Here is a 15,967-nt window from a genome sequence, read left to right on the forward strand (position 1 = left end):
CCCCCCCCCTCCAGCTGATCACAGTGGTGTGTTTCAGTGGCGGGACCACTGGATGCAGAGTGTGTACTTCCTGCCTGTGGAGAGCAGAGTGACAGAGGGTGACCAGCTGAGTCTGACTGTCTGCCATGATGACTACAGTCTGTGGTACAGCCTGCAGTCGATCAGGTAACGGCCAGAGACAACAGACTGTGTATTTCCTGCTCCAGCGTCCTTTTTGTGACTGACGGGAACAACAATCTTTGACATTGGTCCGGTAGTAAACGAGATCGCTGCAGTCTGCAGCGGAGAAACAAGCTACAATGGAAGTCACAAAAGTGCTTGTTTTGCCGCTAACAAGCTCAGATTAATATTCTAAGTGTTGGACAACATAATGGAAAGGGTTTCTAAGGAGGTCGACCTTTCTGTTAAGGAGTAAGATCCTTTTTTTAAACATAAAAACGTCCGCGAGATTGCGTTGGCTAAATTCACCAGACTCCATTTAAATAAAGAGTCATTCAAGCGTTATGAAATACACTTTATTCAAAGTCGACAACTAAAATAAAATATGAAAAAGTCTTTTAGGTTGTTTTTCTACTTTTCCACCTATCACAAATCTTTTTCTTTTTGTTGAAATAAACGCATAGTTTACCAATTTGAAAATGTGACAATATGTTGGCTCGATACACGCTAAAAATATTGTTTTTAAAATGGAGTCTGGTGGGTTTAATGCTAGAGACTTCAGAGCTGTTTCTGGTTAAACAGAAAGGTCTTAAAGAGGTTTTAAAAAGGTCTGTCTCTGAAGGGATCCTTTCCATAATGTTGTCAGACACTTGTGAGTCTGTCAGGGGAAAAAACTGAACTTTTAGTGGACCAAACTGATGATGCAGATTTGCCCCATGGGGTTCCATTGCAGCCGGTCAGTGGCGGCTGGTCACAGTGTTCCTGCTTAATACTGGACCAATGTCAAAGATTGTTGTTCCTATCAGTTACACACAAAAACATAGCAAATAGGGTGCAGGTTGAAAAAGAACAACACCAAATTACCCTTTAACGAAGGCTTTATAGTGTGTATTACAAATTAATGTTACATTAATATTATTTAAAAGTGAGTTGGGGGGGGATTATTTAAAAGTGACAGGGGTCTAATAATGTCTGTCACTGCTTAACATAACCATCGTCTTCTGCAATTACCAAATAGCCAGCAGGACTTACCGACCGAGGCTCCTCCCTCTCGGCCCTGTTGCACCTGCCAGGCTCATCTGGTTTGGACTCGCCCGCGTTTTGGCGAACTCAACGACAGACGGCGTACAGAGAGCTACGTCAGTGCACTGCGCAGTGTAAGTGAATTCCAGCAAGTATCCCAGCTATCAGTGAGTTAACGGACGGGATCGGTTCTGATTCCCTGCTGGGTTACTGTTCCCTCCAGGTCCTGAGGGAGGACAGTGTGTGTCTGGGCGTCAGTGATGGAAGTCTGCTGCCTGTGTTTGCTCACATGATCGGAGCCAAGAAGGTACTCCTCTCTGGCCCATGGGGGCACATTCTGGATCTTTCCAATACTCAGACTATGTCACTGACTTGTCCCTTGATTCTCTTGGCCTCTACTTAGGTCTACAGTTTGGAAAACTCCAGGATGTCTAAACAGGTTATTGAACAGGTAAATATCTTATCTTTTTACTGTACCACCTCATCATGAGCATTGGTATTTTGATTATTATTTTTAGGTATATTTTCCAAGAATTTACACATATTTGGTGTCACATTGAGCGTTACAGGAAATCATTCCTACCACATGCAAGAAAACTTTTTAACACTCAGATATGGTTTACCTTATTAGTTAGTAATGTTGTGGACAGTCCCCTTTATTGTTGTTCAGTAAAAAGAGCAGCTTTAGCCTCTACGGCAAATTTCCAGCTGCAGTCCCGGCCAGTTGTCAATATGCATCTTAACATACATTGGTTAAAAAATGTAACAGTCATAATTATAACACTGAGTGTTAGAGAAGACTCCTATACATCCCAATACTGCACTACAATGCAACCTGCACAAACATAGGTTTACCTACATCTTTATGAATACTTAATATTTAAGTAGGATGTACTTTTTTATATGCCACTTGTATATATATGTTTGTACATTCTTTCCTGTGCATGTTTTCTGAATAGTTCTTGTATTCTATCCTGTTTATTATGTCTTACAGTAAATATTGTTTTGGTGTGCTGTGTGTCTTATTTGCTGCTGTAGTATTAAAATTTCCCAATTTGGGATTAAAGAAGTCTATTTAATCTAATCGGATGTAATATCAACACAAAGACACACACCTCCAGGTGTTTCAGGGAGTGCTGAGGCTTCACGCTTTTCTCTGCAGGTGTTGGAAGCCAACTCGATGAGGGGGGGCGTCGAGCTGCTGGAGATCCGGCCTAAGCAGCTGAGCAGTACTGATCTGGGAGGGGAACAGGTACCTTTGGAACAAGCCTTTAGTGGCGTGCTGTAGGGCTGGGCAGTAATCGAGAAGATTATTTAATATTTCTGTCTCCTTATGTCTTGTGTTCTGAATGAAAAAAGAAAAGTTATGTTGGGTTATGTCCCAGTTCAAGTGGTTTTCACTGTTCATTTAACTTTTACACTGCTATTTAATTACAATAATTGGAACAGCTTTCTAAAAGCCAATCAGTAACAATACAGACAGTATTCATGTTTATGATATTTGAGTGGGCTACAGCGTCTCCTTAAACAACACGAAACCAAGGAGAGGGTTAACTTCTCCTGCTGCTGATGTCCCACCGGGGTCAGAAAGAACAGGGGGGGACACGTTGTCCCTGCATGACTCAAGGGTCCCTACTCACTCCAAAAGCTATTCCCGTCAATCACTCACTCGCTCTACTACACACACACATACACACCAACACACTAGTATGAACTTCAAACCATTGGTAAGGTGTGAGGCAAGATGTGTTGTGTAGTTTCCTGCCAGAGGTGTGTGTCTCCGTAGAGTGAGTAGAAAGCGTCTCTCTTACAGATCTCGGTCCTGATGGGCGAGCCGTACTTCAGCACCAGCCTCCTGCCCTGGCACTCGCTCTTCTTCTGGTACTGTCGGACGGCCCTGGCGGGCCTCCTCCAGCCCCGCGCCACCATCCTGCCCCGCTCCGCCACACTGCACGTGGTGGCCGTAGAGTTCCAGGTGAGACAGATGTGCATGTTTTAATCACCTCTAACCAGGGTTCAAAATTAGCACTTTTTGTGATTACCAATTATTATTTTTAGAAATTATACAACATGAACAACCCCTGCGCCCCCCCCCCCCCCCCCCCCCCCCCCCCCCCCCCCCATTCCTTTATCCCTACCTACCTCTTCTTCATCACTAATCCTAATTTATTGCCTTTTTTAGAAGTCCTCTATGGAAAGCAGGATTGTTTTTTTGAGATCCTTAATGTGATGATCTCAGTGTCTGTATGTAGATTGTGTAATAGTATGATATATTACTGATTAAAGGTAAATGTAGAATTAGTTTTGTCTTCTCCATGTTTGCTAGGATCTGTGGAGGATAAGAGCTCCATGTGGAACATGCGAGGGCTTCGATGTCACGCCCATGGATGAAATGGTCCAGGTCAGTGTTTATTTTTCTTTGTGGACAGTATTCACATGCAGTGTAATCTCCAGGTAACTGCATATTTTCATCATGAAGAAAAATGTTCGTCTGAAAACGGAGAATTCATAACAGAAGGTGGACACCCACTTGAATGTAGGATTTGCTTGTGTGTTCAGAATATCTCTTGACCTGAAGATCCGCTGCGGTTTGTAGGATGAGGTGTAGATAATAATGATAATAACAGTAATGTATACTTTAATGTGACTTTATTATGAATGAGACAAATAGCCACAAAATATACCTCAAAATATGGGTTTGATATCATAGTAAGATTTTTCTGAAGTAAGCAGATTTTGTCTTAATGTGTGAATGTGCCGGCCAGCCAGTGGTTATGTCTGTAAATATGGGGAGTGGAGCTTCTGAAGGAGGGGCTTTATTTGATTGGCAGTTGAGTTCAGAGACAGTTCAGTTCAAAATCATTAATTCTTTGGAAAATAACTCTTTAAAAGCATAAGTCATCTCTTCTGTCCCATCAGCGATCCCTGGATTTCCGTGAGTCCCGTGAGGCGGAGCCCCACCCTCTCTGGGAGTACCCGTGCCGTGCTATGACCCAATCCACAGCCGTCATGACCTTTGACTTCACACAGTGTGTCCCTCAACAGCCAATCAGCAGCCAGGGCTCACTGCCTTTCATAAGGTACTGAGTAGTCTTTTATTAGTCCAAGATAAGGAACCAAATACCCAATCTATATAAATATAAATCTAAATACCCTATCTACTGACAAAAAGTAGACTGTAAGTAAACAGTGACTACATAGTTATTTGAGTAAACTGTGTTCACACCAACATTATAATTCATATATAGGCAGCTGTTATGTATGTCCCTAATGTCACTCTAAAGTCCACTGATGTTGGGTTAAGGATCATCAAAACTTGATCAGGCTTGCTCAGAACCCAAATCTGAGTTTTCTAGATACATAATGTAGCCTGGGAAGATTAGCTTGTTGCACTTTTTAATCATTCATATGTAGAAGCAGTAGCTGTTATGTTCTGTGGCACTGGGTTGAATATAGATTGACTTTGCACGCCTTTGATTTCTTAACCCTTAAACTGGCTAACAAGTAGGCCCGCAGCTTTAAACACAATGGGATCAATGCTTTGCTTCATTACATAGAGTAGCGGTTCTCAATCTAAGGGTCAGCACCCCCAATGGGGTCACAGGATAATTTCTGGGGGTCGCCAGATGGTTGGGGAGAAAAAAATGACTAAAAAGGTTGAGAACCACTGACGAGGAGGAATGCCCTTTACAAAGAATAACGCAATAAAGTTGTAATTTGAATTAAAGAACTCCCTCTCGCTGCAGCTGACTGTCTGTTTAAATGTCTGTGTCAGGATTGGTCGTTGCCATGGCGTTGCGTTGTGGATGGAATATCACCTAACCGATGACATCACTGTCAGCGCGGGTCTGATTGGACCAATCAGTGAGCAGGTACCACAGCCTTCACCCATGTTCTCATCTGTGTGTCCTGAGCTTTTCTTGCTTGCTGTATTTTGGGTCTTTTGTTGTCACCCATCTCTCTTTGTGTTGTCCGTTGACCAACTAGTCGACCTATTGTTTCAGCTCTAATGTTATATATGTAATGTAGGCCATCGGTTATGGCAGGTTACGTTATGCCTGCTACAGGTTTGAGATTAAGTACTGTTAACAATATTTGTCATGGTCTTTAACCACTAAGGCTACTGCCCGCAACTTTTAAGAGTTATTTTAGAACCAACCATCTTTGGTTTTAGTTGGTGTTGAAGTTCAAATCAATACCGTTTATTAAAAAGAAAAAGCTCAGAAATCAGACTTTACAAAGAATGACATGACTAGATAACAGGTCCAATGACAACAGGTCCTGACTCTGTCTGTATTGTCAAGTCGCTCCCGTGTTAATGTCACTTTCTGGGCCTTCCTTGCAGGGTGTGTGTGCGTGGAGTCGACACAGGAAACAGGGAGTGTACTTTCTCAGGTCGCCATGCGAGAGCTCAGGCGATGGCAGAGCCGCAGTGTCTTACAGCCTCACCTTTGAACCCAGTTTAGGAGACATTAAGATGGACTTCAGCATCGAGTCTCAGCAGTGATGTGGAGACTGAAGGACAGACTCTGAGTGGACATTTCTCATCCATGGTCCCGCCAGTACCGTTTGACTGTTCCCGCTGACTGAAGTTAGCAGTATCATGTCTCAATTTATTCAGTGTTTTCAGACTGAAACATGAAAACTGTTTGCCACATCCCAAAATGTTACCAATAATTATCTTCTTAATACAATTCCCATAGGCAGCCTGTGATGGTTAGCAATTCAAACCATCACATCGAGGTTAGGTGTCAGTAACTGGTCGATGTTCAGTCAGTTCCAGCTGAAGATCGGAGAACTCAAGTTTGTGTTCCAGAGACAAGCTTCAGTTTTTGTATTTTTAACAGGTCACCTGTCTCACAAAGCTAAATGTGTTGAAATGTTTTATGAAGTCAGTGCTTGGGCGTATCTGTTTAAGGACAGACTGTGGCTAGCAGGTCAGTGACATCACCGCTGAGCTCGTCAAACGCACTATTAAATAATAATGTTGAATTCTGCAGTTGTTCACCGAGAACAACTCCTTGTCATTTGCGGTGCCATTAGCCCATCAGTGATAGAGTAATGTGCTGATATTTTAGAACTAACATCAGATGACTGTCGGCCACATTCAGTAAAATAAACAGGATGACTACAAACAGAAAAATGTGGCTTCACTTTATTGGATTAAAATGAAACACAAAAAGGCAACACTGCCAAACTATTTCCCTTTACATACATAAATAGGGTTCAAATGGAAAGGTTCTACGAGCCTCTGAGTCAATTGCACTGTTGGACATTGGTTAGTTTTACTGTATACAGAAAACTGTCCCGGTCAGATGTGAAGAGAACTTTTAGAGCTTTTACGTAATAGAAAGAATCCCCAACACCCCCCTGGTAACTCTCCCCATCATTTGCATAATTAACAGCAGGACTGCGATGCCCAAACCCCATCACATCTGTAACCACGTCCACTCATTTTTGCAGAGGAAATCATGCCTCTAGGGGTGTTTCAGGGATGGGGAGACATGAGCGGGAGGATGTGTGAAGCTCTAGTCTCAAGCATCTGTCAGCGTCATGTTGTCCAGCACGATCTTCTCTCCTGGTTTGAACGCTGGCATCCCCAGGTACGGACAGCTGGCACATCGGAACGCATCACCAAGGTAACACTGGCACACATAGAAAGGGTTAGTTCTACACACTGTTTGACAGGTCAGCACGATAGGAGGCGACATATGTAGGATGAGTAGTCATGATGAGAATGTAGACCAATCAAAATCTACTCACACTTCCACAGGAAGATTTTGGCAGGTTAGTCTTCTGTTTTGCTTTGGTGTCCTGCTCCAGCTCCTCAGCAAGCCCACATGTGCTACCCGAACACACAACATATTCCTCATCATGTAATCATTTTCAAAGCACAGATAGATGTACAAAACAGACCTTTTGTTTGAAAGCCAGCTCCTTCTGTTGTAGCTACAGTCTATCACACAGACAACAGGCTTTTGTTGATGGTTTGAAAACATTTGCGTGGTGGGCTCACCAGTTCTTGCAGGCTTTCTTCTTGGTGGCTCCTTCTCCACATGTGGGGGCTTTAAGAGAGACTGGGTCTGGCTTCTTCAAGTCATCTTCATCCAGCAGAGTATCTGAGTCCACCAGATCCTACATAGAAGGAACAAGAAAGACTCAGTGAAGGGACGAAGTAGAGTTTACAGAAAGTCAGGTGCATGACAGTCTGAATGAGAAATGTGTGTGTGTGGTGCATGTTGTGACGAGACTGTGTGTCCCAGCACGCCTCCGTTACTCACCACGTCATCGTCGTCCATGTCATTGGCTGACAGTGTCCACATTTTGACAGTGTTGGGATCCAGAGTAGGTTTCTCTGCTGAAACCAGAGATGTTTGCTCATGAGTTACATCAGTAAATACAAATATGCAACTCAATGACATAACACATAATACCAGAAAACTAGAATTACCACCTGTGGTTGTACGCCTCAGCCAACCACTGCAGTAGTTGCAGTTAACATCCATGTCTGTCGAGACTTGCATTTCATATGTAGTGAAGACTTTGAGGGTATTTATTTAAGGTATTAAGTGTATTTTTTGGGGCCAAACAAGGATGCTTCACCAGCACGGTTACACGATTAGTGATGAGAGGTAGCACCTTGTACGGCAGCCTCGGCCACAGTGTATGAAGGTGTGTGAAGGGTTCCTGTACTATGGAAAAGCGCTTTGAGGAATCATTAGGACTAGAAAAGCGCTGTAGAAAAAAGGTCCATGTCCATTTAAATTTTGTGATGGATCACACATGTTAGCTAATGACGATTAGCGATAAAATCAAAAACTTGCCAATGGATTGTCTAAGATGCAAACTTGTGTGAAAGTAACCGTGTGTGTGTACAAAGCTTCATGTCCACACTGCAAATAATCCCCATTTGACTTGGACAACAACCTACAGTAACCATATCTACAAACTAAAAGCCAGTGCTGTCAGTTAAACGCGTTAACGCCGTTAACACAAACCCATTTTAACGGCGTCCGTGTTTTTATGGCAAGGTTAACGTTCTTTGTTTCCCTAGCAAACTCTGTAGTTTTTATCGCATGCTGTTGCAACAACTAATGATGTTAGAAAACTACAACCCCCACCGGCTCTAGCTAGACCGGAAACAACAACAGTCACCACGCACACACGCTGTTTGGGCCGAAGACTAGTAACGTTACATCTTGAGTGGATGGGGAGCGCGAGATGCTGATGGAAAGTTTCCTTTTTAAAAGTTACCAAATGTTCTGCTGACGAGACCAAAGGGATCTGAGTGTTTGGTCGTTGTGAACGGAGCTATCGTCGCAGCACGTCCAGTCTGAGATACCACCTGATGGCCAAGCACGCAGCTGATGCTGACCATCATTGGTCATTATGTTTTTCTTTACCTTTTGGGGGTCCCCCATGGACAGTAGTAATTTGGACCATTATGACACATCTAGTTTTGTGGATTAAGAGGCATCACGTGACAGACCAAGGGATTAATAAACCTACCTGGCTTTTTCCCGAACGACAGTTTGATCTGGCTGGATGATCCCACCTCGAAGCTGGGTTTGGAGGCAGATATGCGGACTCTAGACAGATTGTCTCCTTGGTAACCAGTGGCCGTACAAAAGGAGCTCAACGCCTCAGGACTTAGCCTTGTTTTACTGACCTGGATGGAGAGGGTCAACAGGTAAAAAAAGAGACATTCTACAACAGGATTTCAATGGTGCAGATGTTTAAGGCCACCGTTTTATGTGGAGTATCACAGGATTATACTTCTCATATTCTTGCCTGTACTTTGTGGTATAATAGGGCAATTGCAGAAAACTAATATGTACAACAACCACGCACTCGCGGACACAAAGGCACGTTTCAAGTTGTGTGTGTGTGTGTGTGTGTCCATTAACGCACCTCTGTCGCTGACATGAAGCCTGATAACGTCAGAGCTGAAATGAGCTTCTCAGCAGTCCGCACACTCTGCCCCTCAGCTCCTGGACCACAGAGAGGAGAAGTCAAACACACGGTAACCACGGCAATCAGAGCCTCAACCTTATCAGTGCAGCACAGAGACATGTGGACAAAGACACCGGACACATGCAATAAATCTCATTTATGGTTGAGAAATAAATGGTTTGGTATTTTGGGGATTAGATCCATGTTGAACAAAATGCTCTGTAGCAGTTCTAGTACTGTACTGCGTCGGGCTGGGCAATAATTCCAAATGATAATTATGTCATATACAATATGTTGTCTAAATTGATAACAAGCACACACTTACTCCATTTTCTCAGAACATCTGTTGTGAAACATTTTGAAGATAGATCATTTGAAGAATTGAACATTCGTTTTACCATCAGACTATTTGTGTCTGTATACTTAGTTGGTATATAGCTGAACTTTCCTTTGTCTCTATAACTTCACTTGACAATGTTTACCACATTATTGATGATTATTTATCTATAATCTCATTGGGAAAAATATTTTGCGAGAGCACCAATGGTCAACTAAACACTATTGTCTAAGTATTGATATATTTGGTGAAGAATATATCATCCCTGGTACTTTGTGCCATTTGCATCAGGTGACTCCATGTTGGAAAAAAATCTTTCCTTTACCAATTTCCAACACAAAAGTGCATATAATTTCAATTTCCTTTCAGCCTTTAAACATCTATGTAAAATTAAAGAGTAATTGTTTTTGCAATTTTAGGCCTCTATAATGACAGGACAGATGAAGAAAGGATAGGGCAGAGAGGGGGGAATGACGTAGCAAAGGGTCGCAGGTCGGAGTCAAACCCACGGCCGCTGCATCGAGGACTGAGCCTGTGTATACGGGTGCACACCCTACCAGGTGAGCAAGCCAGGCGCCCACCTATGTAAAATTAGATAGAAGGACACTTCACCTGTAACTGCTTCATCCAGAACCAGCTTCCCACCAGGTTTGAGCAATCTGGCCATTTCTGCTAGAGTCTCTGAACTGTGGATGGGGGTGCAGTCAGCCAGAAGACAGGAGAGCACCCAGTCAAAGCTGGACGCTGAATAGGAGGCTGAAACAGGAGAGGATCGTTATACTCTACGCTGAAGCCCATTTCTGCACACAGGATGAAGTCCCAGCATCTTCTACACAGTTGTGGCGATAAAGCAAGCGTTGTCTACATACACATCCAAGCCTCGCATGCACGGCTGAATGAATAATGCTTTTCAAATCAAAACTGCGAGGATACATGCTGCAATAGTGTTAAAGGTCCCATGGCATGGCAATTTCTTTTGTATTTCCTAATTCAACATGATTGTTAAAGGTGCAATATGTAGAAGATGCTGCTGTTTAACTGAGGCAGGTCAGTGGGTAGAGTCACTCACACAGCTGTAGTCTCTCCATGTTCTCCACTGACACTCTGCAGTCCGCACCAACAAGGGCCCCCAGTTCCTCTACGTACTGTTTCAGGGCTCCTGGTGCCGAGGGCTGAGTCCAAACCAGCATCACCTTGTCCCCTGCTTTGATGCCAAGGTCTGCCATGACTTGGAGAGACGTGCTGATTTATTCAAGTCGTCAATAATCACAAATCGGCTCGTCTGTGTGTCTGAAGATCGTCTAAAAGTGAAGACATGTGTCAGTTCCTGGCGATAATACAACCAAACCGACAGAAATGGCCGACCTGATAACAAAGGGACGTTAACGTTTCAACCGCTATCAGATTGTAAGAAGCCACGAGTCAAACCATAGACTGTGTCTATATGACTATGGTCTAAACGAGCCCGGAGTCACCTTACCATGAAAAAGTAACTATGCTACTACTACTACTAACGACCTTTAAATAATTGTGTTGTCAGATCATAATAGCAGCGCAGATAGCCCATATCTCCACCCTTATTAGCCAGAGTCATTCCTCTATTTAACGTTGATACATAGTCGAGTAATTGAGTCGTTTATTTGACCTTTGGTCTTAAAATGTAAACGAGTTAACCCAAGACTAGCTAGCTAGTTAGCCGCGGGTTGTCCTGTTTGTTGACACAGGTGCATAGCGTTAGGTTAGAAGCATCTAGCAATTAGCTAAGGGACGCAGAAAACGCCGGTGTGCTATTAAAGTTAGCTACTTCGCACGTTCTTAACACTGGGAGAGTCCAGTACACTGCTACCCACGAACCAAATATACTCAGCTGTTTGTTTGATTGTTATTGAAAGTGTCTGGTGGTGAAATCGCTTATATAAAAGAAAATTTCAAACAAAAGTGCTCAGTTACCTAACTAGTGCTGTGTATGTTGGTGGAAGTTTCAGTGTCAGATTTGCTAAACAAAGTGTGCGATTTCCTGTTTAAGTTTTCAAAATAAAATTGTTAATGCGTAGAGACTATGTTTGTAACTACAACCCATCAACGTTCTGGCCATTCAAAGTATCAGGTAAGACTTTAGCTGGCTATATATTTAATGAAGTAATTTTTTTAATTTCAGACACAAAACATTGCATTAACCTATTTTTCATCTTTTTTTTTAGACTAATTAAATCGTTTATGGGTTTTAATTTGAAGGCAGCATCCTTGCGTCCCTGGTTTGTCGGTCTTCCTGCCAGCTTGACGACTTTGTATTTCAACAGCTGAGTCGCGCTAAAGTGACGCTGCTGTGCCTAAAAACAGCACATTGAACATGGCGGCGCTGCTGAGAGGATTGCGAGCTGGAAGGGCACTTCGGGGGCTGGCCAGCTGTAAGACAGTTGCTGTTGTCGTTGTTGTTGTTGTTTCAAGTTTATAGAAGTATTAATGTAGCTAATGTCCATTCTTCCGGTTATTTGTTAGATGACGTAGAAACGAGCCAGTGTTTACAGTCAGCTGTCCGTGACAAAGTCACAGCACGGCGGTCATGAAGGAATTAATACATGGCAATCATATTAATAATTCTTATGCTGGCTGGGACACTTTCTATAGGCGGATAGTTGTTGGTTGACATGGTGCTACGGGTTTTAAATCTCATTAAAACACACATTGCATCAGAAACACCTAACTTCGTTTTTATGGTTATGCATGTTGTCAGTATAATTCTCCTAAGTTTGATTTTTGAACGCAACATGTGTTTTTATTGGCAGGAAGATAACTTGGACTAATATTTCTGCAGTCGTGGTCTGAATGCCAGATTGTTTCTATATGCTTCATCTCCTCCTTACATATTCATGCCGTGGAAACAAAAGTAATGTGAATTGGAAATGTATTAAGTTTATCTTGTAATAATTAGCACATAAAGGAAGGAATCATGAATGCTTAATTTAATACTTAATTTAAACAGTTTTGTCCATAATAATAATAATAGTAATAATGATAATCTTACCGGAATATTATTACATTATAAATAAGATTAAGAGTAAATCAGGGTCATTTATGAGTTACTGGAAGCAAATGACAAAATCCCAATACTTCAAGATAATCCGTGTTTTCTGTCAGCATCTGTTACACTTTAAGAGCTGCAAAACAAAAATCAACTCATATGACCATATGTATCACTCACTGTACAACAAGAAAAATACAGCTCTTATGTCATATTAGGAAAATCTAAGAGGATATCTAGTCTCATATCAGGATAATCATATACTGCCCAGCCATAAACTGCACCTTTACGTTCCCCCTGCAAGACATTCCTCTTCTGGGCTTCACCACTTATTTTAGTTTTGGGTATCCTGTCCCCCATAGTACCGCTGTAGAAGCTTCTAGCTTCTAGGGCTCATACAACATGAAGTAAGACAGCCACGGAGTAGAGAGTGGAGCCCACCCGCAGCCCCTTGTACACAAAACCAACCAAGACAACAAAAAACTGAACACATCAGTCAAAATGGGTCCCTTAACCCATTGTATAACATTAAGAAGAAGTCATTCATAAAGGGACATTCAAATATACTGTGGAGACATGTACCCTGTGTAGAAGCTGTTGAGATTGAGTTTTAAGGTAATTGTGAGATTTCCTTTTGGGGTTTGGTCACTTTCTCCCCCGACCCAGTTCTCTGAGGCTGATGAATAGATTTCTCCCCACAGTAGTGGCTGCTCCAGCAGCTACCAGGCCCCAGTGCAGCAGCCTGAGGCGAGGCTTCCACCGGGCGCCACTGAGGCTTCAGGATGACTCCAAATGGGACAAGCCCCCCTCCTCCTCATCCACAAACTACCACGAGCACTACAAGGCCCCCTCTGCTGAGCAGGACACCGCAGCAGCCCCCCAGGAAGACTCAGCGTCTGACCCAGCAGTCGACAAGGCTTCCAGGCCAAACACCAGGTCAGTCTTCAAATCTTTGGGCTTTGGGAAGTGAGGAAAATATGCGATAACATTGTTGACAATAACACTGTTACTATAGGATAGAGCATCCAGAACCGGTTCCAGCTGGTTGTGTTGCAGGCAGGCAGCACAGTTAGGGGCGCTTTAGTGTGTGGTTTAATTTAACGCGGAAAAAGCCCAGTAAATGGAACGTTACTCTTATCTGTGATATAAGAATGTTCCTTACCATAAATCCAACATGGTTGACCAAATCTGTTAACCCTGCTGACTGGCCGACAGGTCCAGACAGATCCAGTTCATCCTGAGGATTCCCTCTGGTTCACTCTGTATGTTTAACATTAAAACATGATTTATAAAACTATGCACGCAATTATTAGTAGCTTAACGTTCTATACCAAACAATTACAAATAAAGGCTTTAGGTCCCCTACACAATGTTGTAGGCCCAGTTTATTATGCAACTTCAATTTATACAATACACAAATGTAGTATGGGGTCCCTGCTCCGTCCCTATGTTACTCAGGGGTCCTTGTTTTCAACAATGTTGAAGACCCCTGATCCAATGCACAAGTCGCTGAGTGTGTGTGGACCTGGCCCCAGTGCTGCAGTTTCCATGTGTTTTATTTGTTTATTTTTTATGTAATGCAATGGCTGATGGGATAAAGGAATTCCTTTCATTTTTGCAATTGTGGGACCTGAAGCCTTCGCCCTGCAGAAAGATTCTGAATCTCATTGAAGGAGGGTTGAAGAAACACAGTTTTCAAAGGTTTTTTTAGATGTTAGTAGAATGTTGGTAGAAGAATCCTGCGTGCTCATTGGCTCACTGTCGGTGATGAGGTTTACTCCATGAGATTTATTGAAATACCTAGGTATTATTTTGAAACATGCCTTGTGTGTCTGTGGAAAGTTACCAGGACCAGGGTGGAGAGCAAGGTGAGGAGTATGAAACCGAGGAGCAGCTTCAAGCTCGAATCCTGACTGCTGCTCTGGAGTTCGTCCCTCAGCACGGCTGGTCCATGGAAGCCATTGCGAACGGTGCTGAGGTGAGCTGCCGTTAAGGTGGAAACGTAAAGGTCAAACCAGCTAACAGTCAGAGGACAAAGTCCACGTTCTGTCTTACTCCCCTAACCCCACGACAGCTTCACAATCTCAACCTGCTTCTCCTCCTTTTGAGGGTTTTTGGTATAGTTGTTTATAATGTGTCTGTGTCTCTGTCTCTCTCTCTCGCTCTCGCTCTCTCTCTCAGACACTGGGCCTGTCCTCTGCTTCCACTGGTATGTTCTATAACGGAGCCGGAGACTTGGTCCTACACTTCCTCGCCCAGTGCAACTCGCAGCTGACTGACATCCTGGCTGAACAACACAACCAGGTCCAGCTGGGCCAGGCTGAGTACGCACAACACACGCACACGCACACGCACACACACCCCTATTTTATTAACTTTAAAATAAGAACTTTTAAGCCCAGTTCAGACGTCGCCTGTTTCAACAGTAGTACAGAGAGTCGTTGCTATGGAGATGATACACTGTCTCGTCTATTTGATTTGTGTAAACTGGCAGGTTTCAGACCTTTGCGGACCAGCACATAAAAGTAGTTTTTAACTTGTCTTGCTGCAAATCTTTGGTCTGAACTGGGCTTTACAGTTCAAGCTTCAAATGGAAAATGTCCGATTTCAGCGTTTGGCTTTGACTACTGTGTTGCAGACCAAAGAAGACTGCTGACTTCCTAAGAGATGCTGTAGAAACCAGACTAAGGATGCTCATCCCCTACATTGAATCTTGGCCCCAGGTACAGTATGCGTGACGATGAGCACAAGGAACAGTCCATCTCTGTGTCTCCCTCCATTTGTTTTTTAATTCTCATTGCTGGCAGAGGTCAGGACTGAAGGAGAAACTACATTTGATCCTTGACTCTGGCTGCATCTCACAACCCTTAAATTACCTCCTCGAGTCCTCCACTTGCCTCCCGTCCTCGCGTCTTAATCCCTCCCACCGAGAAGGCACGGGACACACGTGAGGGAATCATGAGATGAGAGAGGCAACGAGCTATTGTGTTTATAGCAGGATGAGATGTCCTTTCCTCTAAAGTGTCACATGACTTTGTCAGCTGTATGGGCGGAGTTAGCAACTCCTTCAGCTGCACGGCTTCTGGGAAGGCTGCTCTCACGTGTCCTCACCTATAGCTCCTCGATGATGCTCGCTCCTCAGTCCTCTGGGCAGGAATAGGAGCTTTGAGACGGCCTTTACCGAGGAGGGACAGAACAACTTGTGGTTCAGCCGAGGAGTCGAGGAGCTATGAGATAAGGGTTATGAGACGCAGCCTCTGTCTGTGTCCTCAGGCGATGAGCATCTTGCTTCTTCCTCACAACATCCCCGACAGCCTGAAGCACCTGTCCACCATGGTGGACGACATCTGGTACTACGCCGGAGACCGATCCACAGACGTGAGTGGATCCTATCACCCTCGATCACCTTCTTCTTCTGCTCATACCTTCCTGTCCCCCGTTCATCACCACCCGCACAGTATCAGGCCTGCCAC

At 43.6% G+C, this 15,967-nt stretch overlaps 3 protein-coding genes across 8 annotated transcripts in view; 2 read left to right on the forward strand and 1 right to left on the reverse strand.

Moving 5' to 3' along the window:
- prmt7 (protein arginine methyltransferase 7) overlaps positions 1 to 5,713 on the forward strand; it is a 9,897-nt gene extending 4,184 nt beyond the window's left edge. The window contains exons 8-17 of the mRNA XM_034878579.1: positions 38 to 165; positions 1,178 to 1,316; positions 1,406 to 1,489; positions 1,586 to 1,633; positions 2,345 to 2,434; positions 2,996 to 3,157; positions 3,509 to 3,583; positions 4,102 to 4,262; positions 4,958 to 5,054; positions 5,528 to 5,713. Coding sequence (XP_034734470.1) covers positions 38 to 165; positions 1,178 to 1,316; positions 1,406 to 1,489; positions 1,586 to 1,633; positions 2,345 to 2,434; positions 2,996 to 3,157; positions 3,509 to 3,583; positions 4,102 to 4,262; positions 4,958 to 5,054; positions 5,528 to 5,689 — 1,146 coding nt within the window. The 3' untranslated portion in view covers positions 5,690 to 5,713. The remainder of the gene's footprint in view (positions 1 to 37; positions 166 to 1,177; positions 1,317 to 1,405; positions 1,490 to 1,585; positions 1,634 to 2,344; positions 2,435 to 2,995; positions 3,158 to 3,508; positions 3,584 to 4,101; positions 4,263 to 4,957; positions 5,055 to 5,527) is intronic.
- ciapin1 (cytokine induced apoptosis inhibitor 1) overlaps positions 1 to 11,468 on the reverse strand; it is a 17,712-nt gene extending 6,244 nt beyond the window's left edge. The window contains exons 1-9 of one of the 5 annotated variants that reach the window (XM_034878624.1): positions 11,421 to 11,468; positions 10,542 to 10,771; positions 10,085 to 10,228; positions 9,094 to 9,173; positions 8,692 to 8,851; positions 7,464 to 7,537; positions 7,199 to 7,317; positions 6,946 to 7,027; positions 6,687 to 6,827 (exon numbers count right to left, since the gene is read on the reverse strand). In XM_034878624.1, coding sequence (XP_034734515.1) covers positions 6,717 to 6,827; positions 6,946 to 7,027; positions 7,199 to 7,317; positions 7,464 to 7,537; positions 8,692 to 8,851; positions 9,094 to 9,173; positions 10,085 to 10,228; positions 10,542 to 10,698 — 927 coding nt within the window. In that variant the 5' untranslated portion in view covers positions 10,699 to 10,771; positions 11,421 to 11,468 and the 3' untranslated portion in view covers positions 6,687 to 6,716. Of the gene's footprint in view, positions 1 to 6,429; positions 6,828 to 6,945; positions 7,028 to 7,198; positions 7,318 to 7,463; positions 7,541 to 8,691; positions 8,852 to 9,093; positions 9,174 to 10,084; positions 10,229 to 10,541; positions 10,794 to 11,420 lie in introns of those variants that run through there. The other 4 variants (XM_034878619.1, XM_034878620.1, XM_034878623.1 and 1 more) reach the window with 4 other exon arrangements.
- Positions 11,469 to 11,746: 278 nt separating this feature from the next.
- coq9 (coenzyme Q9 homolog (S. cerevisiae)) overlaps positions 11,747 to 15,967 on the forward strand; it is a 6,354-nt gene continuing 2,133 nt past the window's right edge. For both annotated transcript variants that reach the window (XR_004657680.1, XM_034879551.1), the window contains exons 1-6: positions 11,747 to 11,880; positions 13,196 to 13,430; positions 14,337 to 14,472; positions 14,676 to 14,818; positions 15,133 to 15,217; positions 15,768 to 15,872. Coding sequence is in view for 1 of the 2 variants with exons in the window: in XM_034879551.1 (XP_034735442.1) it covers positions 11,823 to 11,880; positions 13,196 to 13,430; positions 14,337 to 14,472; positions 14,676 to 14,818; positions 15,133 to 15,217; positions 15,768 to 15,872 (762 nt within the window). In the remaining variant the exon portion in view is untranslated. The remainder of the gene's footprint in view (positions 11,881 to 13,195; positions 13,431 to 14,336; positions 14,473 to 14,675; positions 14,819 to 15,132; positions 15,218 to 15,767; positions 15,873 to 15,967) is intronic.

The sequence above is a fragment of the Etheostoma cragini genome, chromosome 8, assembly GCF_013103735.1.
Source record: "Etheostoma cragini isolate CJK2018 chromosome 8, CSU_Ecrag_1.0, whole genome shotgun sequence".
In the NCBI taxonomy this organism is placed as follows: Eukaryota; Metazoa; Chordata; class Actinopteri; order Perciformes; family Percidae; genus Etheostoma; species Etheostoma cragini.